This window comes from Colias croceus, chromosome 17, assembly GCF_905220415.1.
Source record: "Colias croceus chromosome 17, ilColCroc2.1".
Classification (NCBI taxonomy): Eukaryota; Metazoa; Arthropoda; class Insecta; order Lepidoptera; family Pieridae; genus Colias; species Colias croceus.
In genome coordinates this window covers 3,918,732-3,944,648 of record NC_059553.1, presented here as the reverse complement: position 1 = coordinate 3,944,648, position 25,917 = coordinate 3,918,732, and the positions used below count along the sequence as shown (strand labels likewise).

Sequence of the window (25,917 nt, the reverse complement as noted above, 5' to 3'; positions counted from 1 at the left end):
TGCACTACTATATTACTTGCTCTGTGGTTTGCACGCAAGTGCCAGAGCAAGTAATGCAAGTGCCAGTTGCCACAGTGACCACCACGTGACCACTGGACACTGACCCGGCGCGGCGCGCAGCAGCCGGTTAGATATACAAGTTTGACTCAAGGCTCAACTCTCAACTTCTCAAGCCCGTATTAGTGTATAATCCAAAGAGTATAATGTATAATATGGTATAATCTATGTTCAAGCCGCATGATCGTGTTGGACTTCAAGTAGAATAAATTTACATAATACCGATAATAATTTAAACTAATTACCTTTAAGATTATCCTAATAAGACGTTTAATAGAGTAAGCGTTATTATTTGGTTATAATTAAATAATTATCGAACATTAACTGTATAATATAAAGAAAAAATTATGCTTTTAAAATTACAAGAATAATACTGGCAAGTGGCAACACTGATCCATATTCCATCATCCACCGGACTTCGCCATTTTTATCGTACAGTGAAAGGAGATTTATACATTTTGTCAGGCTGGAGGACGAAGAATATTTTGTGAAAAGTGTGTTTCCTTATTTCTTTTTTTGTAGTGAGAACAATTTTTGAGAAACATCTTAGTATAATAGTGTGGTTTTGTTTATTACTAACGTTTGTATGTAGTGCTACTTCCCTTGCGTACGACTGCTCATTGGTGTGTCGCTAAGCTAATTCAATGGCTATGATATTTAAATTTTAATCCATCGGGTCACTATACGTGCTCCGTGAAAAATACAAAGAAGAAAAGGAGGACGCGGTAGAGATGAGCAGGCCTCAAGGCGGACGCATCCAAGTCCCCGATGACCTTAGAGAAATCCTATTGGAATTTACTATAAGTTACCTGTTGGAGCAGCCAGGAGATGTTATCAACTATGCGGTCGAGTTCTTCACTAGGTTACAAAACAACCGGACCACAACCATAGTTCGTGGGCCGTCGGCGGGCACACCCGATGAGTCCATTATTTCAGACGAAGAAGGTATCGCATTATATTATAAACCTACACTTTTATTATCATATTATAAAAAAAGCAGATGTTAATGGTTGGTTTTAAATTCTACATAAATTTTAATCTGCACTCTTAGGCGATTTTAACAAATGATCTCAAATAAGTTCCATATTTTATAAATACATGTGTATGTACAATCGAAAAATTTAGTACTTAGTTATAGGTAATTTAGTCCAAACCCTGCCAATATGGCTTACCCATAGAAAATATTGTTTTTTGTAAAATGGTATGTTATTTCAACAAATATTAATTTTGTATCTTGTGCTAAATATTAAGGATGGTAATATTAAACTAATATACTGATCAAATTTTGTTAAGAGAGTAAATTTTTTGAGAATGTTGCAGTTAGTTTTAGATTGATCATTCATAAACTTCCCTTTACCACTTCAAATTGGAAAACTATATCAAGAGCAATTAGTATTTAAGTCATTCAATATTTCAGCACCTTAGTAAAGTGTGTCTGTCAGCAACTACAAGTGTTGAAGAACTTGACATTAAAATCAACGAACTACAACAGTTAGGCATTCTGCCACTTGTATTCATGCTCTCTGAGATAAAACTCAATGAAATATCGACTCGAATTCTATGTTTAATAGTTCTCAAAGATTACAACATATAAATTAATAAAATGAGTATTCTGCGAGAACAACCATTAAATGTAATTGAGAAAATTAGCCTCTTACGCATTACAAGCAACTCATAAACTGTTTAGATACCTGGCGATGTGCCATAGCCATTTCATTCAACAATATGTTATGATTTATAATTATTTTAGTTTCACATTCTCTAGTTGCTACTGTAATTATATAATTTTCATGAGGTTTATGTGTCGGTAAATTATAAATATGCTCAAATAAATATAATTTGTGACTACAATATTCCCTAAGTACTTTTAACAATATTAATTTATACTATTTAGTGCATGTTAATGTCATTTCCTTACTTTTGGTCAATTTAATTTTGTATTTCAAGATAATAAACAACTATTTTAGGCTATTTCTACAACATTTACAGGCTATTTCTTTTTTGTTCAAGTTAAATACAAATATTACCAGTCCTTTTAGAGAAAATTCGAATCCATTTTGAAAATAGATTTTTTATATATGTAATCTAAAATCTATGGCTCTTCAACTTATGAAACTAAACTCAAGTGACAAATTTAACCCATTTTTATTAAGCAGATATATTATGTCAAAAAAATGAAAATAGGGGTTCCTTGTTTTAATGAAATGAACAATTTAAATTTGCCATTCTTTCGTGAAATGTAAATAAAACAATAACAATGTATTTCATAGCTTTCAACTCTCACATAGATCTCTTTCAAGAATCTAAAAATATCTTATAGTAAAATTCATCATATCCATAAATCTTAGGTGTTGCCAAGTCAAACAGATATTTAGAGCAAAAATTTTAATGTTTACAGTACACTGATCTAATTTGTGTGTTTGTTTTTAACCCTTTGAAGTTTTGTGAGCTATAAGGCCTGGCTTGTTTCATGGTATATGTTTTGCTTATGAAGAGATTTTTTCTATTGTGATAATCTTTTTTGGATTTGTATGATTAAATTGACTGCTTTACAAAAAGAAGTTCCCTACAATACAATCCTAGTAAGAAATTATATTCAATTAACTTTTCTGTCTGCAAGAGTTCTATTTATTTAATTCTTCGGCTAAAATTTGATTAAAACATTTTTAATTAGAACACATACGGATTAAGAAAAAGTTGTCTCCATATGCACACATATCAAACATATTATTAGTATTAGCTATTATTGCTACATTCTAGTTATATGATTGAATTTAATCTCGGCTTAGATTTATTGACTTGAACCAGTCTTTATGCAATACTGGCCATTAAAGTAGATAACGCCTTTAACGGCTTTTTGTCACTCAAGAGTAAGCTTAGGTTATAAGAAAGTGTAGTACAGTGATAAGTAAAGGCTCAACTGGTCACCACACCATTACATCATGCTACGCTATCTCTTAATCACCATCTGTGTTATTTACCTGCACACTTCTCAAGGCCAAGGTTTTCTAGTTTTGCCATTTTAATATTCCTTACTAATTTCGGTCATCAATCGTAATGTTGTAGACCTTTTCGTATTTTGAATAATTTGTTTCTTAATTCATTCCAATTTGTCAGCGAAGTTCATCGGCTAGAATAATTGTGCGAGTTTATTGCCATTTCTAAAAATAATTACTTCATATTTGTGCGAGTTATTTTCGATTTGTTTGTATAAGCTGCGTCAATATAGGCGGATTTTAAATTAAGGTTTGAAATGGTCTCGCTTCTAATTGATGTGTTGCGAGTTTCCATTGCTCCGATTGTTATTGACGCGGTTTATAATGTGTCGTGCGTGTTGTAGAGCCGCCGGTGGCGCGCTTCAACAACCGCCGCAAGTCTGTGTTCGCGGAGACCTATGATCCCGAAGAGGATGATTCCGACGAAGGCGCTCCGGCGGTCTTCCCCAAGTCGGACGCTCAGAGGGCGCGTCTCGCCGAAGCGGTACGAGGCATACTGCTGTTCCGCTCTCTTGACGCTCAGCAGATGCAACAGGTAAATATTGTTTTAATTACAGACTCAGTATTGCAACAATACAAACATTATCCTATCCTAAAAAGATCTTACTCTTGACACGTTCTATGAATCGATATAGTTAAATCAAAATTTCCATACACGCGTAAACAATATTATTTTTCTAGGGACCACTCACTTGTTAACACGTAGGATTGACGGATACTTGAACCTTTTACCTGTATTACATTAACAGATTGATACTTACATAATAAATAACGTAAGTCGTTATTATAAATCATCTTATTCCGCATAAACCACGACAAATCGCATTATATTACTTAGTAGTATTTAATGTAAAAAGCACCGGAAATGAGAGCGAATATAAAGGAAATAAGCTTATCATATCTGCTCGAGCGTCCTAGTTATTCTCTAGTAGTCGTAAAACGGATATGGCAAGCGAAAATGAACTTCATGTATACTTCGATAAGATAAATAATTAATTATTATCAACCATTCGTTCTTAGGTTACCTACTTGCCGTATTGATCTTGGTCCACCGCTACTCAAACGTGATTAGCACCGAAACATTATATCGGAGAGCTACTGAGTTCTCTAAACTATACTTACCTTTAGGATACGTTACCTTTACACTTGAGTTTTGAATGTTCATCATTTTAATTAAAAGTTTAAACGATAAATAATCTTCTAAACGTATCTAATGTTAACTAAGTGATCACTAGAGTCTAAAAATTACTATATTTGGAAAGGAGTAGACCAGACCGACCAAACATGTATTTTTTTGTCCAATTTATTTATAAAATACTTGCTGTTTGCGGAAGCCCGACTATGTAACATGCATGTAGATTACTTACAATTTTCCGAGACTGCAATTTTTTAATTCAATTTTAGCACTTCAGACTTTTGCAAAAAAATCAATTAATAGAATTTTGACGAATATGATAACAGTAGACTTTAGACAGAGGTGTGCTTTGCTGTTAATCCTGAAAATATCACTAAACGGAACATACAGACCTACCTAATTAAAATCGCTCTTACTACATCGTATATAATTTTACGATCAATCCAGCTATTAATATGTGGGCTCTATAGGTGTTGGACGCCATGTTCGAAAAACGCTCGGAGCCGGGCGAGTACGTCATCCGCCAGGGCGACGACGGCGATAACTTCTATGTGATCGAGAACGGAGTTTTCGACGTGCTAGTCACCGGTGATGATGGGGTTGAAAAGGTAATTTAGAGTTGATTTTAATGGCATTGAAGTTAACGTTTCTTTTTTAGGAATTCTTAAGAAGATACATATTTTTTAAGGTAACATTTTTGATGTGCTAGAATTAAAATTCAATATTATTTGACATACTGAGAATATAGTAAGTAACACGAAACACTTAGAAGTTCAGTCAACATAAAAATCTTGATCTTGGAGATTTTTCCTTGCATCATATAAATTTTGGACTGGTAGTGGAAATACAAAATATGTATATATAATATACATCTACTTTAAAATAATTTCAATGTTGTAATAAAGCTAGTAAATTTAAACAAAGCATCTTAAATGAACTATGCCCTTACCAACGCAAGATCAAAAGCTAAACAGTCTTTGTACAGACTTCACGTAAAGGTATTAACACGTCACGCCAAGCTCCTAACCTCAATTAAGTGCTGGGAGCAAAGGAACTATATCGGTGTTCAATTTCTATAATGCAACGAACTAACACTTTAATTAAGTTGTGATCATCTCAAGCCTTTGATAAAATAAACGTGCTATAAGTAATACATTTGCAGATTTTTTCAATTTCATAGGTACCTCTGCCAATGTTATCTTTGCATCGGTCTAATTCAAATCAATGTAAAAATAGAGGAGTTCAATTAGCGTCTGCATTATTCCCATCCGCACTCGACTGTGATCGGTGCACATGTACAAGGCCAGGCGCAAACCATGGCCCAGTTATTCTAGCTTATTCGAAAATTTCTAAGAACTTTTCTAAAGTTACCCCATTTCAAGGAGAATGTTCCTATGTTCTGGTTGTGTTTTCATATCTCTATTTGCTCGGAATATTGCATAGGATTTTACACGCTACACTTTTAGAAATTGTATTTTCGTCTACCCAAATTAAACTTAAACGGAACAGAAAATAACAAATATAGATTTGCTCTACTCCTTTACCTTTTATCAGATGTCTACAAAAATCATATTATGTATAATAACACAATGAGACATCGCAATGCTGTTATTTAGCCACTATTATTCCCTGTCAATGCTTATTTCCTATAGCTTTTCTTGAACCGGTTCCTGTTCTAAGGGATCAGTATAGAAGCATCCATATGGCATATCCTTGAGCGGTTTCTTCTATTAAAAAACCCGTTCTCAAAAGGTGGTGCACACATACGAAGGCTCCGGGTCCTTCGGTGAACTGGCGCTCATGTACAACATGCCCCGCGCGGCTTCAGTCCGGGCCCAAAGCCCCGGAGCCCTATGGGCCATGGACCGCCACACGTTCCGCAGGATCCTGCTCAAGAGCGCCTTCAAGAAGCGCAAGCTGTACGAGGAGCTGCTGGACAAGGTGCCGATGTTGAAGGCACTGCAGGTGAGGATAAAATATATGAAACGGTGTTACTCTTTCAGCTGGTCGGGTTATATTGGAAGGCTAGTATGGAATATGAAATATAGGTTGGGCGTAATTTGTAACTTGAAAGCGCGAGTGCGTGTGTTGACGTGTAAAGTACGTATAGTCGAGCCAATTTAATAGGCAACATTGGACGTCTATCAATTTTATCTTCGAAGAGAGGTAACCTGCTTAAAAACATGGATTAAAGTGAATTAATCGATATGGATTTGAAACATTTGTCAATCGAATTTATTAACTTATGATGATTTTTATTCACAAGTAATCAATGCATTCGATTCTAGATGTCAGATATCAATTTTTAGAGTAACGTCTCTGGTATTTAAAAAGAAAAAAGGTTTATTGACACAAAATTGTAGCGACGTCAGTTCTTCAATTCAGAAATTGTTTATTATGTTAAGTTTATCAGTAAAATGAAATCTTAAAATTACTTGTTTCGGTCATTATTATTATAAATATGTAATCATAATTGAAAAAAGATAGCAAATGTGTAGTTATAACAAAACGAAATATCATGCTATTCTATGTCGTCGTTACTAGGTTACGTTGTTGAATTTTGTTGAACTGTCAAATGTTGCCTATTAAAATGGCTCTACTATAATTCACAACTATGCATGCTTAAAATTTTATAGACGTGTTTTTAAAATACCGGAGGCTTTACTGAAATTTGTGGCTGCGTAGTTTTTTTACTGCTGCTTTTTACTTTATTTGAATTTGAGTTTTCACTTGCATTTTCTTAGCACATCTTCGAATCGTTTCAGAGTTCTCAAATTAACCTTTTGTACTATGTATTATCAATTCTTCAGACAGCCCAGAATATTCTTTAAAAGTTATTTATAACGACACAATATTACGTAAAGATTTTTTTTCCAAGTTATTGTAAAAGATAATCTAGTCCTTGTGGCGATATTCCAAATCGAGACTATTGTTAAGGCACAATAAGAATACTAACAGCTGTTATTGTAACATAGTGTATTATGTATTCTGGGTCAATGCAAAACTGTCTAGTCGATACCAACACGTTTTAAACGTGTGCATTCGTAATCCTTCAAGAGATATGTACATGGATGAATAAAATATTAAGTTTTTTGCTTCGAGATCGGTCACAACTCCAAGCCCAAAATTTTATCTTAATTTAGACTTTATTACTACTATTTTATCTTAATTTAGATGTAGAAAACTATAGAAGTATATCAGAATCTTGGAATTTTAAGCTTCTAATCTATTCAACACATATTAATTCTGATACTTTCATTCAATTACTTTTTAATCTTTACACAATTAACAAAAAATTTGGAATCGCCCGTTTCCCGTAACGTTTGAATTAATTAAAAATATTTATAATTGGATGCGCAAAATTGAGGCGAAATGAGGGAAGCGTTTCATACCTATATTTCCTTGTAATTTCACCCAAATGCCAGTAAAAGTTCATTTTACTCCTGTTATTTACGGCATTTAAATCTCGCCAGATACGTTTCAACTTTGAACTTTATCCACAATGTTACGTTGCTAAATTGGTAGTATGTAGTAAATAGTAAAACGTAGTAAAGGGTGATAAAAATATATTTATGAAACTGAAAGTGTGTTAATAAGATTGCCTTTATAAAAAGATTATAAAGGCAAGATAAAAGATTCAATTTTTAACCAACTTTTCGGAAAACAATACTACAGAACTCGTTGTATTTTTTAATATCTGACCCTATAACATACATACGGTTTCCTTTTCCCCTAGAGAATTTTCCACCACATGTGTAGGTACTACTTTCATGTCTGCATTCAAACTTTGGGCATACATTTAAATTGCTAAATTATAGGATAGAATTTACGTCGAAATAATACTTCAGGTCAGTATTTAAGGATAATCACAAAACGAACTAGATACAAAAAGCTGTAAAAATAATAAATATTATTGTTACCAGCAGGGGATGTGGTCCCTTTCATTACGTAATGCATCCGTTGTATTGCGTGCGGAATAATTATGTGTGATATTAAAATAAGTCTGTATATATTTTGATTAACTTCAAAGTTTTTAAAGGTTTTTAACAAACAATATAATAATTATATGGCTCATAATATTCTGAATACGAACTCAACTGAAAACAATAGAAAACGCAACACGTCAGTGCGTGAAGTTATAAACTGACTTGAAAATCTAAACAATGAAATATGGTTCGTTATATTATTATGCCTACGACTACTATGTCAAGAATCATTTGATTGTTTTCCTGTTATTGTCGAGTAATATGCCTTATTTTCAAAGAAGTTGCACTAAAAACTACTAAATTGCCCGCATTAACAGGCCATTTCATAAATCAAGACGCTAAAGATAATCACCCGAACGAGCTATAAAAATCAATTTGCGCGCGTATTTCAGTTAACATCTTCCTAAAAATTGGATAAACATGGCGTCGTTAACACGATTCTGAAACTTTTTCATTGGTTTTACGTCACTGCTTCGAAGCACGGCACGTCTGGCCGATTGACGTAACCAACGCCTATGACGTTATTTTGTAAGGGCCGATTTTTCAATGCCCAGATAAACAGTCTAATAACTACCCCTCGAATAGATTTATTCAATTGCTTATCTAACTCATAACGGCTCGCCTATTTTTCAATCGTGATTTATTTGATGAATAACTATCTGACCAATTAATATTTCCATATTGGCAGCTCTGCTCTTGGAGTGGCGAAACAAACATATTAAATTAGTCAGGTTAGAGCGGGATAGAGTCAACTTGCAATATGTCAACAACCGTCATTATGACTCACGTCAGGAGTGCATTTTAAGTTTATCTTGTGTTCTATGATTGTTGATTATTGTTTTGATTCGAGTAAAGAGTTTTGATTAAATTTGTGTTAAAATTTATATATTTTACGATGGAAACGACATAAAGGCAGCGTCCGGCAAATTTTCAATGGCATGATCATCAGTAGGTACTATCAAAAACATCAATTTCAATATGATTTTAATTGATAATTATTTTATAGAAAGAGGCTTTATTGTAAAAATTCTACGCTCTATGTTATTACATACGAAAATATCCCAAATTTGACGCGTCAGTTGTCAACTCAAACGTCTAATCGTCGAATAGCACGCTATCTGGCCGTTGGAGCAGCAGATAGATTTATTCCTCAAATAACGTAGTTATTCGATAGATAAGTCCTATTCGTCTATTGAAAAATTGAATATTTTGTTAACTGAAGAATAAAGTCTATCTAGCTGTTTATCTGGGCATTGAAAAATCGGCCCTAAGAGTTTTAATTTTTAATACCTTTGATATACATAATACGTGATTATCTTGAAGTATTATATTGCTAAGTAGCCCGATAGCGGATTAGAAATTTTAAGTAACGCAAAAAATCGAAGTACTTGCAGTAATGTGACGTGATTTTCAATTGATTGATTTGTACAAGATTTGTATAGTATTTATTCTTTCTGTAGTTTCTACTATTGATACATGTGACTTTGTGTTTTTATATTCATTTGAAGAATTTTGAATCTTGCCATAACATTACATTGTTTTAGTAATTACCTTCATTAACATTCATAGTTTCTCACTACAATACAACACACAATACATGCAAAACGCATGTTCTAAAATCCCTTCCCCATATTAACCGTTTGAAGTATTTTGCATAGATATTTAAAAGTATAATTTACAAGCGCTCACAACACTAAGACCGGGATAAACATGAGTATTTTTAAACGTTCCATCTACGAGGCTCACTAGATACATACGCCAACTAATCAATATCTTGTCAACATCTGCATCGCATACTGGTTGACCGTGTGTTCTATACTATGCGATATGGTAAACGTGAATGTACGGTTTTGTTTAGATACTTTGGCGATCAGATTTATCTATCTTTCTTACTATAAAACTTAACAAAAAGAAACATTTCGTCTGTACCCAATTTCGATTTCAATTATATATAATAGTCTTCTGATCTTTTGTCCCAACAAGGAATAAAAATATATTTTGCAAGGAACAACTAAATCATTGTTCATATTATGATGTTTTTCCTTAGCATTCACGTCTCGTCTTAGTAAAAAGCAATAAACACACGGCTACAAAGCCTTTTTAATACTCTTGAACCTTTTCCAAGTATGATTTTCCTACACAAAATTGAGCATTAGAACGATCAATCTGTACGCGGTACATATTAATATGTCAAGGCCGTGAACCCACCACAATTCAATACAGCGTTATGAAATAACTGAAATTCCGCTTACAGCAAAATGTATTGAATGCGTTTTCCAAATTAATACCACAGTTTGGTCCGAAAACAATCGGCGGCTTTCAAACCAGTAATGAATAAACGAACAAAATGAGTCTCGATTCGTTGAATGTTTTGACCTTAGATTACAAAATAAAGTACAGATGGAGCATGACAACCGCCCGTCGCCCTTGTCAAAGAAAATACGAAATCAAAAACAAATACGTCGCTGCACCAGTGCTATAGCGCATATAGTGTCATGCAATACGTCAAAAAGGGTTTGCAATTTAAGTAAAAAGTGATAATAAAACGCTGCAAAATTTGTTCCCGAAAACAAAAAAAAGATAAAACATCGTTTCACAGGTTTTCTGTAGATAATTTGGCTGATTTATTTCTTTAATACGAATAATAATTTTACAGATATGAAGGAATACAAAACTTCAACGTATGTTGCCAGTATTTTGAAAATGAATTTGCCATTTTTATTGGTAAAACGGTAAAATGGTTAAAAGATCTTCAGGGTAATGCTGTTGGATTTTTCGATCGTGAATGTGATTATTTGTATAGTGCACTAAAGGTTCATGATAATTATTAGATTATTTTAATAAGCATAATACATTATTTTGTTACTTTTATAAAGCTTAAAAACGTCATAGTCGTTTTCGCTAGCGATTTAATTTATGTGAACTCCATGATGGATATGATGAAAAGTTAATATTGAAACTTTTTTTTATGTAAGTAATTTATTTAATAAAAAATTGAATACAATTATTTTGTCCATATATAACTTTAGTAGGCAGGTACTTTATGTAATAAAAGAATTTAAATAAAAATTAAAACTTGACTTCTCATTCATGTATATAGCCTACGTCACTACCGCCACTAACATAATAATTCAGATCATTGCAATGAAACCTCACAACTCAAAATCGGTCCAACGGTTTATACTGCAGGGCGTGTCAAAGAAATATTATACATACATACATAAACTCGAAAAACATAACCCTCTTTTTTCCGTAGTCGGGGAAAAATTTGGGAAATTTTTCAATATCTGGCAGCATTACACGCACACAGAAGCACCGTGTACGTACAGTGCAGCGGCGAAATGACAGCACACATAGCTTTATTGAAAATGACGATAAATTATTCGGTTTAGTTCGGCAACGCTCCATCTGTCTTTTATTTTGTAATCTAAGGTTTTGACAAACCTTAATTAAAGGCATTGTGTTAATATTTCTGCTGTTTTCTTTTTTTTATCACTACCTACCAATTCAATGTTAGTTATTAGACTTTGCTTTGTCTATGTCTAAACTGTGATGTTTCTTCCTTGAATAATTTCAAATGTTTCTTAATAAATAGACACTCTCGTATATCACAAAGGAAACTTGTGAAATATCCGAACTTTGTAATGTTGTATACGTATCCCGATAGACGCCTATCTTCAACCAAGTTTTACATACATCCACACAACTCCAAAGTGCAAGTTATTGAATCGTGCAACACATTCGAACTATTCACAGTAGACAGCTGTAGTGCCTCGAAGTTTGGTAGCGAAGTTAAAATTCCGACCGCATGTGGTTTATACGTGAGCCAACTTATTATTTATGTACTCAGCTCGTCGCGGTTTCGAGGTGAATTCCAAAACGATATCGGCAGATGTGGCGACACTTAATTTACTTTTTGTCTTCACATACGTCGTTAAAGAGAATTAGAGATTATTCCTATTTATAAAGGCTACAAATGAACCTAACCGGACCTAATTAATTTTTATATTTATGTCCGGAAGGAAGTCGCAATCGTAGATATAATTACATTAAAATCATTTATTTGGATTATCACATTAAAAAGAAACCTGGTAACATTTAAATGACAGACACTTTAAAGGTTAAAGGCTTGCGATATTCCGGACCTAATTACTTCGACCTGCATAATTTTTTACGATTCCTTCCGTCAATTATTGAATCTCGAGCGTTTACGTTTATATGTCACTAGTCTCCAAACTCAGTTTGGTTCATTTAGGTAAAAATCTTCTTTTGTAAGTCGAGAAAATTCTTTCGGCAGGATTTTTACAGCTACTCTTATTTAAAATATTTTATGTTCATAAATTATTTAAAAAAAAACTCTCTTTTCTGTTCTCTTTCCTGTTCTTGAAACCAAAACCTGGACCTAAGTATTGGACCTATACAACTAACCAAACATTTATTAAGTTTAAACATGAAAAACTGAAAACGTAACACGTTATGGATTATCACACATAATTAACACACCCTACAATTAAAACATAGCCGTCTACTGACCTATTTTCTATAGCAAACCGCTTGTAATAAATATATTATATAAAGGGGTAGTTTTCTGATGTCTCGTTGAGCACGACTGAAGTTGTACGGCACCAGTTGGCACGCATGAGCGGGCGCAAAGCTTCCGAAAATTATCTCGGTTCAATGCACTTTATGTGTATGTATACTGCGCTCTTGACGACTTTGTTACAGTTCTCGATTCCATTGCGTCAACCCCTATTTGTATTTAAACACTTTAATAACTCGCAAGTAATTAATAGACTGGACAAATCTAGGAGGGTTTGAAATGAACAGAATTTAATTTATTTTTTGGATGGATATTACTCCACTAATTGAGATAAATGAGATTAATACAAATAACATGAAGAATAAAGACCGTGATTATATTTTGACTTCCCAATTTTTATCATATTGGGAAGTCATAGGCATAGGCCTACAGTTCGTTTTTGAGAAATTCGAAATATCAAGAACAAGTCATTGGAGTTAATCGCATTTCTAATGTACACATATCCGATAATAAATTTAGAGCATAGTTGAATATATACACAATAATATATCACAAAATTATGCGTGCGTTCAAATTCATGAGTCACGAATCGTGTCATGACGCAGGCGGTAAAGTTTCAGTCGTGCTAAATGTTAACATCAATATTTAGACAGAATAACCTTAAATGAATTATTAATTTTTACACATTGTTGGAAGTAATGGCTATGGCTAGGGTGATATGTAGAAGGTAGTAAATTGTCCTTATGAATTTCAGTAGACAGTACAGTATTACCAGATACTAGAAAATTCATATATTCCTTCATATTAATCCTTGTCTTAACTGAAAGAGAAAAACGATGAAAATACTTGAAATTACATAATACATATGTATGTATGTCTAATAGCGGTTGAAATGAAAATTATTGATATCTTGAAGTATCTAGCAAATACAAGTTGTTTTGACATAGCCTTTAAAGTGCAAAAATCTTATATAATGTATAATATATACAATATATATCCTTAGGCATTAGTAGTATGATTCTAGAAATCACGCACATTTGTATTTTGAAAATATGTATATCCAAGCTAGATGTTTTATCTTATTATACTTACCGCTAATGTTATTGAGAAATGCTGCTTAATTTTAAGCATGTATTTTCCTCCCATAAATATTTATTGATAAGAATGTTTAGCCAACTGAAACTTATTCTATTATACATAGAGTCAGTTACGTAAAATGATGTGACCAGCTGTTGCCACTAACAAGGCGATGGCCGGTACAAATGTGAATAACAAACATCATCAATTACTTCGCAAGGCCTCTTACGAAACACTGTGATTTCTATTTGCTGTCCTTTTGTTTTACACTTCAATTATTTTTAGTGTCTTTTTTAACTAATGACACATGCGACTATTGCGTGATGGCAAGCATGTGTGAAGACATATTCACATAGAAAAGTAATGCATTTTATGTCGCATTAAATTATAATCTATAAAGCAGCAAAACTTTCCTAAAGGTATGGAAAAATAATTATAGTTTAGTAACAATGCTGTTGATATCACAGATTCATCTTATTTTGATCTGCAAATATACATACAATTGATTGTTTCCTGTTCAGTTGATTAAAATTGAAATCTATATAACTTCCAACACCACCAACAGAATTACCGTACTTTCATTGACCATACAAAAAACAAAATAACCAACCAGAGCAACCAGTGCCATGTTCCAACTTAATAATAGATAATAGAAAATGTCATATAATTACAAGATAACCGCGATAGCTGTGATCTACTGATTAGAGTCTAACGTTACAATACAAGCACCGATTCCCAGTTGAAACGGATAAAATACCTCGACCTGGTTGTTCAGAAGATTGATCATCCTGCCCCGTAATAGTAATCGATCAGTCTAACAGTGAAATCCATCTGCCCTGTGCACTAATAGGGTAATAGGTCTTCACTCTATAAGGTTGCCAATTACCGTTGATCGTCACGCGAACTTAAGTATCCCAGAAGTTTAATTGACGTTTTCTATATATAGAAATTCATATATTTCTAATAACCCATAATCAATCTATGTTAGTTTCAATTTCCCTTGAATGTAATTACTAATAATATAAGATGGAAAATTATTTTTTATTGGAAATGAGGTCAAATGAGCAACCAGGTCACCGGGTGGTAATTAAGTGCGCTTGTCCGCTTGTACATTACATGTACATCCGTATCATTCGATGTGTCGTGTACGCAAATTTATAGGGAATATGTGACTCGCGGAACTAAAGCATGCCTAGTATTTTCCCGACAGAAATTTGTCAAATGATAATCCACTGGCTTTTGGTGGGTATCTGCATAAAAAGTATATAATATGTGAACACATTCGATTATAGATTTTGATTTATCGTGATTCTTGATAAATTTACAGATTTTCCTAGACTGGAATTCTAGCTAATTTCCAAATTATATTTTAGATACTCGCAACATTTAAGACGATTAATTAATTATAGGCAACATTTACTCATAAAATGTCGACTACAAAACTATATACATAAATCTGAGACATTAGATCTTCAGAAAACAAATCTACAGCAAACTCGTAAAATGTTATTAAGTAATACATAAACACGCACAGACTATGACAGAACAGCAGTTATTATCATTATCTGAATTCCTTTTTCGACAGTATATCAGATAGAAGTTATATATCTTGATAAAGAAATCCAATTGGATGACGTAACAGTTATCAATGATATAGAGTCGCTACTTATACTCTGTGACGTACTGATAGCATACTAAAATGCCTCCGGAATTTATTGTGTGCAATATTTTTATGCAGATTTCATTACAGATTAGATATATTGTAGCAAGTAGGTATATCGGCAAATATAAATGAAACTTTGAGTATTATATACAATAATTTACATATTTTCTTTTTATTCATACATGAATGATGCGTAATTTTTATACGAATAATTTGGTTCAATTATGTTGCTACATTTCATTTATCATCTTATAATGACATTATTTGATTGTAAAAAATTATTACCTACAGATAAAAGATAGGATTCCACTAATTTTGTAACTATCAAATATAAAGAAATTGTAATCTTTTTATGATAATCTCTTTATGGCGTTGGAACAATTATTCCAATTAATCACCCCCAACCCAACACATTAACGTCCACACAAATAAATTGCATATTACGTAGAAGTATTCATCATGTAAAATATGCGTATCAAAAATGGACGGTTATAACCGCAATTTCCCCGGATCGTATGCCAAATTACGCAAATGAAGTCGTTATCGGTATTACTCAATGCACAGCAGTGATTTACCGAACTTATCAGCGACAAACGATAGCTATGCCAAGATCCTGTCAGCATCTAGAAAGTTATTCCAATAAATAATTTGGTTTATTGTTTGTCGTTCGTTATGAATATTACTACCATTACAAATTTTCATATCTTAAAGGCGAAAGTAAATTTTTTATTGAAGTGATTAGTTTTATTGCTGATGTAATTTGCTATGTTCTCGACCTTTGAAGTCCTTTACAGAAAATATATTCATTTTTTTCTGTGTTAAATATCATTGACCTAGAATAATAAACTGGTCGTGCCAATGAATTATTTTACTATTATATAGTTATATTTTATTATAAGTCACAATAAAGATATTAAGATACTAGATAGGATAAAGTATGATTAAAATATTATATAAATATTAATTAAATAAAAAATGTACATATTTCGTAACTGAAACTGAAATTACTATGGTTATTTATAACCACAATTTTACTTCAAACTTAAAATTTCAATTTGCTGGTCAGAAATAAATTGCATACGTAATAACTGATTAGTTTAATCAACAAAGCTTTATGTTCGTAATAATGATTAAGGGGAAGCTCCCTAAATTTTATGTGAATTTGCATTAATATTCTGAAACAGGCACACATACAATCAAAATGGAACTTTAGTATATGATTTATTGGGTCTTTTTCTTTCGATGTACAAGACAGTTACGTAATTGTAACATTTTCGCTCGATTCATTTTTATTCAAAAATTATGCCCTTTTTAAGGATTATTACATTTTTTTAAAGCTTTACTTGGACTTTATGTCTAAAATAAATGTTAACAGTAAGAAAATAGAGTTTATATTTTTTCTCTAGTTCAATTAATACCTTAGTTATAAACGAAATAAGAATTGAGACTTACTTTTCGAGCTCGATCGCGATCAAAGAGCGCACGCGATTTTCAACTTTATTACGGCTGTATTAGCGTCTAGTACCGTAACCGGTCTCTCAGTGCCAGAAATGAGAAAGGCCTCTTAATTCGATGCAGCTCCTAATTTTCTTGCCAAAATCTACCAAATCGTGGTATGCTACACTTGCTTCCTATCTCTTTTATTGTAAGGAAGTAGGATTTCTTGTGTACGTTTAATAACTTATAAATAATTATGTGCAGCCGTACGAGCGCGCGAACCTCGCGGACGCGCTGCTGCCGCGCACGCTGATCGACGGCGAGCTGATCATCCGGCAGGGCGACTCGGCGGACGGCATGTACTTCGTCGAGGACGGCTCCGTCAGCATCCGCATCGCGCGCGACGACGGCAACGAGCACGAGATCAAGCGTCTTGGTGAGTGTATTGTGGAACTAATTTAGTTTCAGTGTGTGCGTGGTTTTGTTTTGCATTACAGGGAAAAGTGGACTTCACATGCCTGGAGGATATCAAGCGTCTTGGTGTGTGTCTGATGGAACTAATTTGGTTTCTCTTGCAGGATAAGAAAAAAGGAGACTTCACCTACTTGGGCTTGCTGAAATGTATATCTATTTATTCTTTCCACCAATAATGTGCGAGGACGTGTTGCGAGGGGTAAAGAACCAATAGAATCGCTTCAAACGCTAAACGCTCTGGTGAAAAAGCACCCTTAGACATTGTCAATTTATCAGGAAATAGCCGAACCTGAATAAATAGTACAATATACTCTTATACAGTGTGGAAATCGATCAGTGTTGAAGAACTCTATTTCTTTTTAAAAATAAAGGAATGTTTCCTTTCAGCAAAATTTGCTATCTCCAGTATTTCTAGTATTTTCCCTTAAGGGCCCATCGAAAAATTCCACACTGTAATCCATGTCTGTTACTTATTTCAAACAATAACTTGATACCCGGAAAAAAATAATATGTTTGTGTTAATTAAACCAAACCATCAGTGTGTCCGTAATTATTTTTCAGCAGTTTTTGCGTAAAAGATAATACTAAATATCTTTCCATTTTCTCGGGGAGTTTATATCAGTAGGTGCTAGTCGCTAGATGCTCTACATAAAAACATCCCTGTGGCACTCAGGAATAATGTAGCCAGCCTTCTATTGGTGAAATCATTTTGAAAATCGGTTAAGTAGCTAACTATCCACTTCAGTCTTCACGAACAATTTTAAAATGTAACAATGTTGGGTTGATGAGGTAATACTTACAGCCAGGGGTTTTGCCAGCATTACGTATTATATAAAGAAAAATCACTAAGATCACTTTCAAAAACAAAAGAATCATTTGCTCACAGTATTACAAAATAGAAATGAGACATTAGCGTAATATGTAAAAATTATGAAATGAATTTTAGCCACTATGAATAAGAACAAAAATGTTCATGCGTTCCAACTCTCAGGTCGTAACGTTGAGCATGCAGCCATTTGCCAAACTATTTCGAATGTGATGTCTGAAAAACATTGCTGAAAATTGAAATTAAGCATCTTTTATAAAGCGTTTAAAAAGCAAATTATTCATTAGTGTGAACAAGCTTAGTCACGGACGGACCATAAATCCATTGTGTAACTCTAAAATTAAAATTGTACAGAATGGCAAAAACTATAAATAAATATACATCGTTATTATGGTAATTGAGTATGAAAATGACGTTTAATACCATGTCATTACGTTATAAATAGCAATAATAATAATAGTTTAAAAAAAACTAAAAAACACGCTTTTTGCAAATTGAAAAATGGAATAATTTTATCAAATTAGTGTATTGTCATCGGTCCTCAATAAATCTACAAAGTTTGAACGAAATCTGGCGGTTTAAAGTGGGTCAAAATCGCGCCCAAAGAAGTCGGTTACAAACAAACATACAGGTGAAGCTAATAAAAAGCGTGTAAAAAAGATTCCATACCTTCTTGTCATGCTAATCTGAGATTTATTTTCAGTTATCTTTACCCGGATCAAATGACGGAATACTTAATAATAAATAACCTTGACACGATAATCTTTACACCAAGGATTCAGCTCATCTTATTAGACTAAATATCAAACTAACTTGACTCGATCTAATTCAATTTCACCTTTACATACCAACGCCTGAAAGCCACTCAACGATCTTCAGACCTCTCCAAAGATACAGGGAAGTGCCCTTACTTTAAAACCTCGCTGTTTTGTGTCATATTTTTGTATTAATATTGTTGGTATCAAGGTGTTTGGAATATAATGATGAAAAATGGAATAAAAGCAATAAAACTACCAAAAAAATGTCTATTTACGTTGAGTTCGCTCCCTGTAAAGCTTAAAAGAAGACGCAACGTTCGTAAACTTCTTGATTTTACCCAATTTTCGTGCTCTAGCTATCGTGTCGGAACTGATAGTAAGTTCAAAGTATAGAAATAGAAAGATTTTCAGAAGACTTGACCAGTTGTAGAATTATATAAGGTATTAATGTTTTAATAATTGGAATGTTTTTTTCAGGCAAGGGAGACTACTTCGGCGAGTTGGCCCTGGTCACCCACAAGCCTCGTGCTGCCTCCGTGTACGCTATCGGCGCTACTAAAGTCGCATGTAAGTATAGAAGACTACTTATAAAACATAATTTGCCTTCTTTGCTGCAAAAACAGCATCCGAAAAAATTATAGTGCTTGCTTATCTTTACGTCTCAAGAAATATTTTTCACTATCGTCACATATATTTTTAAATTCACGTGACACAAGGCGCAGGAAATGGAATGACATAAAAATATCAGAATTTGTTTTTAGTAGGAAGTCGATTTTATTGCAAATATATTATGAAATCACATAAAATGATAGCACATTTATTTTTTTTTAGACTAGCATATACTTACTACTAAATTTTATCTTCTTTTAACGGAACAGTCCAAGAATTTTAGGAGTTGTATAATACTAACAGTAAACAACCACGATTAATTAACAATAATCGTTTCGCGTAACGACTAATTTGCTTGAGTACAATTTATTTCTGAACTGAGAATATCATGAACTATGTCATTCCCTAATCCATGGAGCTGGCATTAAGCCAGTGTGGTGGTCAATCACACCCAAAGTTACGATGAAAAATATCTTTTTTTTTTTCCTTAATATTTTTCCTCAACCATCCAGAGCATTAATGTCCTTCAATAAATAAACAGAAATGTACTATACAAAAGGGAACTTATCTTCTAAGTGCTGAAGCAATATACAATATTATTTGCTTTTTGTATTGTAATAGTTTAACATGTATTATCCTTGTTATGTTGTTACGAATATTTCTCTGCTTTTGACAAGGTTGTTACGCTTGTTACGCTAAACTTTAAATTGTTGGCAAAACTTTATATATCTTCGTAAAGTATACGAACACTATCTCATCAACAGCTGCTTGAAGTTTTGCTAGTTATTCGAGAAAAATAGCTCCCAATATATTATATTAGATTAATAGTAGTCATTGATTGGCATAGATTCTAAATTCCAATTGTCAAAATATACCTCGTGTGTTCATAAGTTTTGAGACGAAATAAAAGTTGCATATATTTTGTAATATTTAACTTATAATTCTAAAATTTATAATACATATTAAGTGAGTAATAACAAACAATAAACTTTCATTATCACTCAAAATGTCCACCCTTATTTTTTATACAGGCCCTCAGACGATTTGGCCACTCATCTATTGCGGCACGAATCTTTTCCAATGGAATTCGCTTTGCCTCTCGGACAAGAGCTCGCTTCAGTGACTCCAAGTTTCGGTGGGACTTTCGGCAGGCCCTGAGCTCTAATTCAGTCCATAAAGAATAATCCAGCGGGTTGAGGTCGGGGCTGGAGGAGGGCCATTCGTTAGCCGCAATGAAGGCCGGCACATTCTCCTTCAACCAAGCTTGGGTGGTTTTTGCCTTATGAGATGGCGCTGAGTCTTGCTGGAAAACCCAATCCTTGTTGTGAAATAAAGTATGAGACAGGGGTTTCACAACAGCTTCTAAAATATCACTTTGATAATTCTTGGCTTTCACCTTGACACCTTGTTGGCAGAAATGCAGCGGAGTGACACCTTCATACGAAACTCCCCACCATACCATTACACAAGCCGGGTGATGAGTACGCAAGACATTCCGTGCTGAAGATGGGACGTCTTTGCTACTTTTGGCATACACTTTATTGTTTTGTCGGTTGAGCTTTTCTTCGACAGTAAAAGATTTTCTCATCAGTAAAGAGTATCTTCCTCGCATCGTGTCTCCTAAGCAGTATTGGACAACGTTCGCGTCGCAATTTACGAAGGCGGTCGTTTAAAAAGTGAATTTTCCTACGGCTGTACGCCTTTACCTTAAGATCATATTTCAGTATTCTGTTGATTGATACGCGCGAAATATCAGTCTGCAGTGCGAGTTTTTTCTGAGTGCGACATGGATTTCGGCGAAGTCGCTCTCTGATGATTTTGATGTTCGCAGGCGTCCTCACAGAGCGTGGCCGGCCACTTCTTTGGCTATCTTGCAAAGAATTAGTCTCCTTGTATCGTTTGATAGTGTAATACACGAAGTTACGGCTCACACCAAAAATTTTCAACTCACGGAAAATCTCCATTGGTTTTTTCCCCGCCTTAAACAGCGAAATCACGGTCGCACGTAATTCTTTAGTTCCCTCCATCACGAGAAAATTGAAAGAAATGAATTTGAAAATCAAAGGAATTAAAAGTAAACATTCCAAATTCAAAATCGGAAAAATAAATAATTATCAGCCAGTGATATTTTATCTTATTTTTTAACTACAAAGTTCGTCTCAAAACTTATGAACACACGAGGTAGTGTTGTCTTTTATGTTTTAATATAAACATTCATAATTACAATATTTTATACTCTTTCAATTTGTCTTCGTAATTTTTAATTTTAAATGTACTAGGATAAAATTTATATTTATTCAATACCACCGATACCCCACTATGAGGGTATCTATATCATTACAAAATATCTGTATCGCTTGCAGTCCTCGACGTGGAGACCTTCGAGCGGCTGCTGGGCCCGTGCATGGAGATAATGAAGCGCAACATCGACGACTACGAGGAGCAGCTCGTGAAGCTGTTCGGCGACAAGAGCAACCTCACCGACGTGCGATGAACGCCCCCCGCACCGTGACCCGCGGCTCCACATCCCCCCCTGTTGTAGTTCTCTGCCGCTAATTACTCTGTGTTCTCATTAGTCTGTGCTTTCAAACGTCACACGTTCCAAATTTTAAATAGTCTGTGACCGGACGCCGCGCGTTCGCTATCTGTGCTCACGTCAAATGTCACTTGTGTCATTATTGTCATTGTCAACGATTTTATTTTTAATCGGAGGGAATTTTTCGTTCCCGAATTTTTTTAGATCTCGTTTTGTTTATTGTGTTCCGTGAGTATTTCCCCGGGTACAGTATTGTTTTATTGTTGTATCATTACTGAAAATTGATTGTATTTTTTGGAAATTTAAATTATTTTTGTTTTTTAACGAAATAAACGTTTGCGTTGCTAATTTTTTCATTTCCGCTTGACTAATTATTACATTTCGTAATTAAATCAGACAGTGCCATGTTATCGAACGGTTTTGTTTAGATTACGTAAGGGAGGGGAGATGAAAATTCAAATCACGTCAAATAGTACTGTGTTGGAATGAAATTACGCTTATTTTAGATAGATAATGCCTTAGTAGATGTAAATATACATTCACGTAAAATTAACGTTTTGGCAACTATAAAAATGTGTCTAAAATTTTAAATGTGTGCCATAATTTACAAATGATTTAATAGTTACTTAAAGTACAAAGTGTTGTATATTATTTACTTCGACAGAAAACCTATTTAATTTCCTTATTATGTACCTCGTATTGCACTTTTATACTTGCCAAAATATAATGAATTTCATCATTCTATTTACAATTTAATATTCAAAGGCATTAAAATCCTCTAAATATATATAAAAAAAATTGTTTTAGTAGATGTCTGCGCAATACTATTTGACGGCCAAAACTTCTTAGGAAACCGTTAATGCTATCGCCATTTCTACTTAGACGTTTTACATTGACACGGGCTTTTCGTAATGATACAAAATTACCTAACGGAGGTAAAAATATGAAGTAGATTTAATGCGTGATCAGATTTAATCTTTTCACCTAAACTAATTTTATTTATTTATTGTAACCAATTTTAATTAAATGATTCTATGAAAATTTTATGTATATTGAGAATTATTGCAATCAGATAAATGCCAAATTAAATAGTAATCGCTGTTTGAATTAAAAATCATACCATCTCTTTCATCTTGATTATAACAGTTACTTGTAAGAGTGCAATGGTATGATTTTTGGTTTTATTTAATACTTTAGTTTTAAACATGTGCTGATACAGTGTTGTAATTTATTGCGATTTGCGAATTTATGTTGTTGCGGTGTTTTGAACTTGTAAATAAGGATAGAGTTTTTTTATCTCCCATTTTGAGCAGTTGAGATGAAAGCGAAAAAATTTACATTTTGTAAAAATAGCATCTTTATTTACAAAATCAAAAGTGTTTTTGGAACACGTTTGTGTGTTGTCGCTTCAAAATGTATTTATATTTTGCTGAATATTTTTATTCGGAAGTTTTATTTTATTTGTTAGGCAAGAGTTCGTTTTATGTTGTATTTGAAATATTTATGTTGACCGCTTTTGTTGTAGAGAGTTCCTAAATCGTATAGTTTTGCTCTTAACAATTTATAGATCTGAGTGTACTAATATTGAACGGTAGCCAATCACAGACACTTTTAATACTTGGTATAATATTATGTACAAGAGTACAATAATGATAAATTATTGTGAAAACCATCTAGATAAATATTGAATAAATGTTTTAATTGAATTTACTTAAATTATTGTCGGTACTTTAGTAGGCAAATGTCACCGTTTGAGAGATTTTCTCTTAGGTACGTTTGATCTGCCATTCCCCAACCCCAGTACAGGGCTCGTTCCGTAGCGATAGGTTCGCTTTACCACCGACTATTCGCGGATGACCCTCAGGTATAACCCAGTATTAATCGATTGAAAAACCTTGTGAATCCAGCCAAAGTAGGTGAATGCATCAAGATCATGTGTTTAAATATATAAGTCTATGTACTATGTAGTAGTTAGTTTTTATCACTTCTTATTGTAATTTAAATATTATTAGATTAGTAAATTGAATGGAGTGATTATCCTGAGGGTGTGTGTCACTGTTCGCGCCGTGTACACGCGTGTGTACGGACGTTTTGAGTTGCCATAGAAGTTGTAATGTTTTATTTCATTTATATACAAATTATAATGTTGTTTTACCTTTATGTTTATTGTTATTCAGTTTTAATTTTACACGTTAACCTTAAATAGATTTGTTTTGAAATTATTGAATCATGTTTCGTTTGCTTACATTCCCTAGTTGCTTAATAATATATCTATTTGTTACAATTATTTGCGGTAGAGCTGCTTAAAGTGCCTGTTTGAGTAAATCTTGATACTTCACTATCTGTCTCGATGTCAATGTTTTTACTCTTTAACTGCCTTCTATGTGTGTTGTGAGGAGTGTGTATTGTGCAATGTTTTCATTTAAATTGTAAACGGAATTATATTTATCGCCATGCTTGACACTAAGTATGATGGCATTAATAAAAATCCATAGATAATAAATTTACATTGATACAGTTACATAATTAGACGTAACCATGATTTCCTACATACTGTAGCATAGATAAAACGGTTATATGATAAGCAATGTCAAGCATGGTGGACCCTCGACTGGAGTAATCAGCACGACTGATTTTACATACTATATCAGATTTATTTATATATTCAAATATATAGTGAATATTTAACTGCATACTATATTATTACTGTCATTCGTCCGTTGAAAGTTTCTGGTGTGTGATTTATGTGAGATGTTCCCTTCTATATGCATTACTGGATATTTCTGTGTATATTATTTACTATTGTTGTACAGGTGAGGCGAATGCGTCGAACCTATATTATATCTTTGTCCCTGATGTATTTTAAAGCCGTAGTTAAAGTATCATGCAATAAATTAATCATTTATGTCGTATAACATATTAAAACTTTGTCATTGTGGACTTATTTATAGATTAAAATAGCATAAGACCTAATAATACTTCTCTTTATATACAGATGTTAAACCCTATCGCGTTCCAAGTTATAGTATGTGCAAATGTGTTTGATCCATAGCAGTGTGTCAAGCGTGGAAGCACAAACGTATTGTAAGCGTTGTCAAGGATTTCTGTTGTCTTCCATCGGGACGCACAGAATTTACTTTACGATTCGCTCCCGGTATATTCCTTCGGAGCAGAATTTTTGGCATTATAATGTAAATTAATCGATACGCTTATATGTAGCGTAATTTTTTATAAATTACTAGTCATCGGTGTCTACTGTAGATTATAACCGAAGAGCACATTTCAATGAAACATTTCATATTCACGTTAGCTGTAAGACGCCATACCTGTCCCATACGAAGCATATCAGCGCGGTGACGCCGTTTCCTAAATCTAATGCACACCTACATCTGGTAGCAAGTTGTGAACTAGTTCCGCTTTACCACGTCATGAGCTTACCCTGTACATTTATAAAATTATGTATCGTAAAATGTTAGAAACTGAATTATATTTGTTTGTAGATCTAATTTGTTTTTTATTTCTAAATCCCCATCGGCCCCTTTATTTATATTTAAGGAAAATCAATGAACGCTTAAAAAGTAAAGCGTTAGCCTCACATCAATTTTGATCAAAAAAATTTTGAGATTAACTAAAATCACATTCCAATTTTATATTTTGTGAGGCAATAAATAATAATATGGTCACAACAGGTATTAAAAACCACATAAATATGTTATACAATTAATTATCGAATAGAATTTAAAAGTAGGTACATAATATTATTATGATATCAATATTCTTCATTGTGCAAATTTTTGTAACTATAGTTGTAAAAATGTATCCT

The 25,917-nt window shown here is 33.3% G+C and overlaps 1 protein-coding gene across 1 annotated transcript; it reads left to right on the top strand.

Annotated features, from left to right (window-relative positions):
- Window positions 1-253: 253 nt before the first annotated feature.
- On the top strand, window positions 254-25,600 carry LOC123698997 (cAMP-dependent protein kinase type II regulatory subunit). The gene is made up of 7 exons (XM_045645851.1): window positions 254-1,002; window positions 3,398-3,588; window positions 4,659-4,796; window positions 5,941-6,153; window positions 17,156-17,327; window positions 19,427-19,516; window positions 21,922-25,600. Exons 1-7 carry the CDS (start codon window positions 789-791, stop codon window positions 22,050-22,052), a joined length of 1,149 nt encoding a protein of 382 aa, XP_045501807.1. The 5' UTR covers window positions 254-788; the 3' UTR covers window positions 22,053-25,600.
- The last annotated feature ends 317 nt before the right edge of the window (window positions 25,601-25,917 follow it).

What these genes read in the sequence shown, in the direction of transcription:
- LOC123698997 (XM_045645851.1), top strand. Translation starts at nt 789, where the DNA reads ATGAGCAGGCCTCAAGGCGGACGCATCCAAGTCCCCGATGACCTTAGA. An exon ending in CATTATTTCAGACGAAGAAG is followed by an intron (nt 1,003 to 3,397) that starts GTATCGCATTAT and finishes TGCGTGTTGTAG; the next exon opens with AGCCGCCGGTGGCGCGCTTC. An exon ending in GCACGAGATCAAGCGTCTTG is followed by an intron (nt 17,328 to 19,426) that starts GTGAGTGTATTG and finishes TGTTTTTTTCAG; the next exon opens with GCAAGGGAGACTACTTCGGC.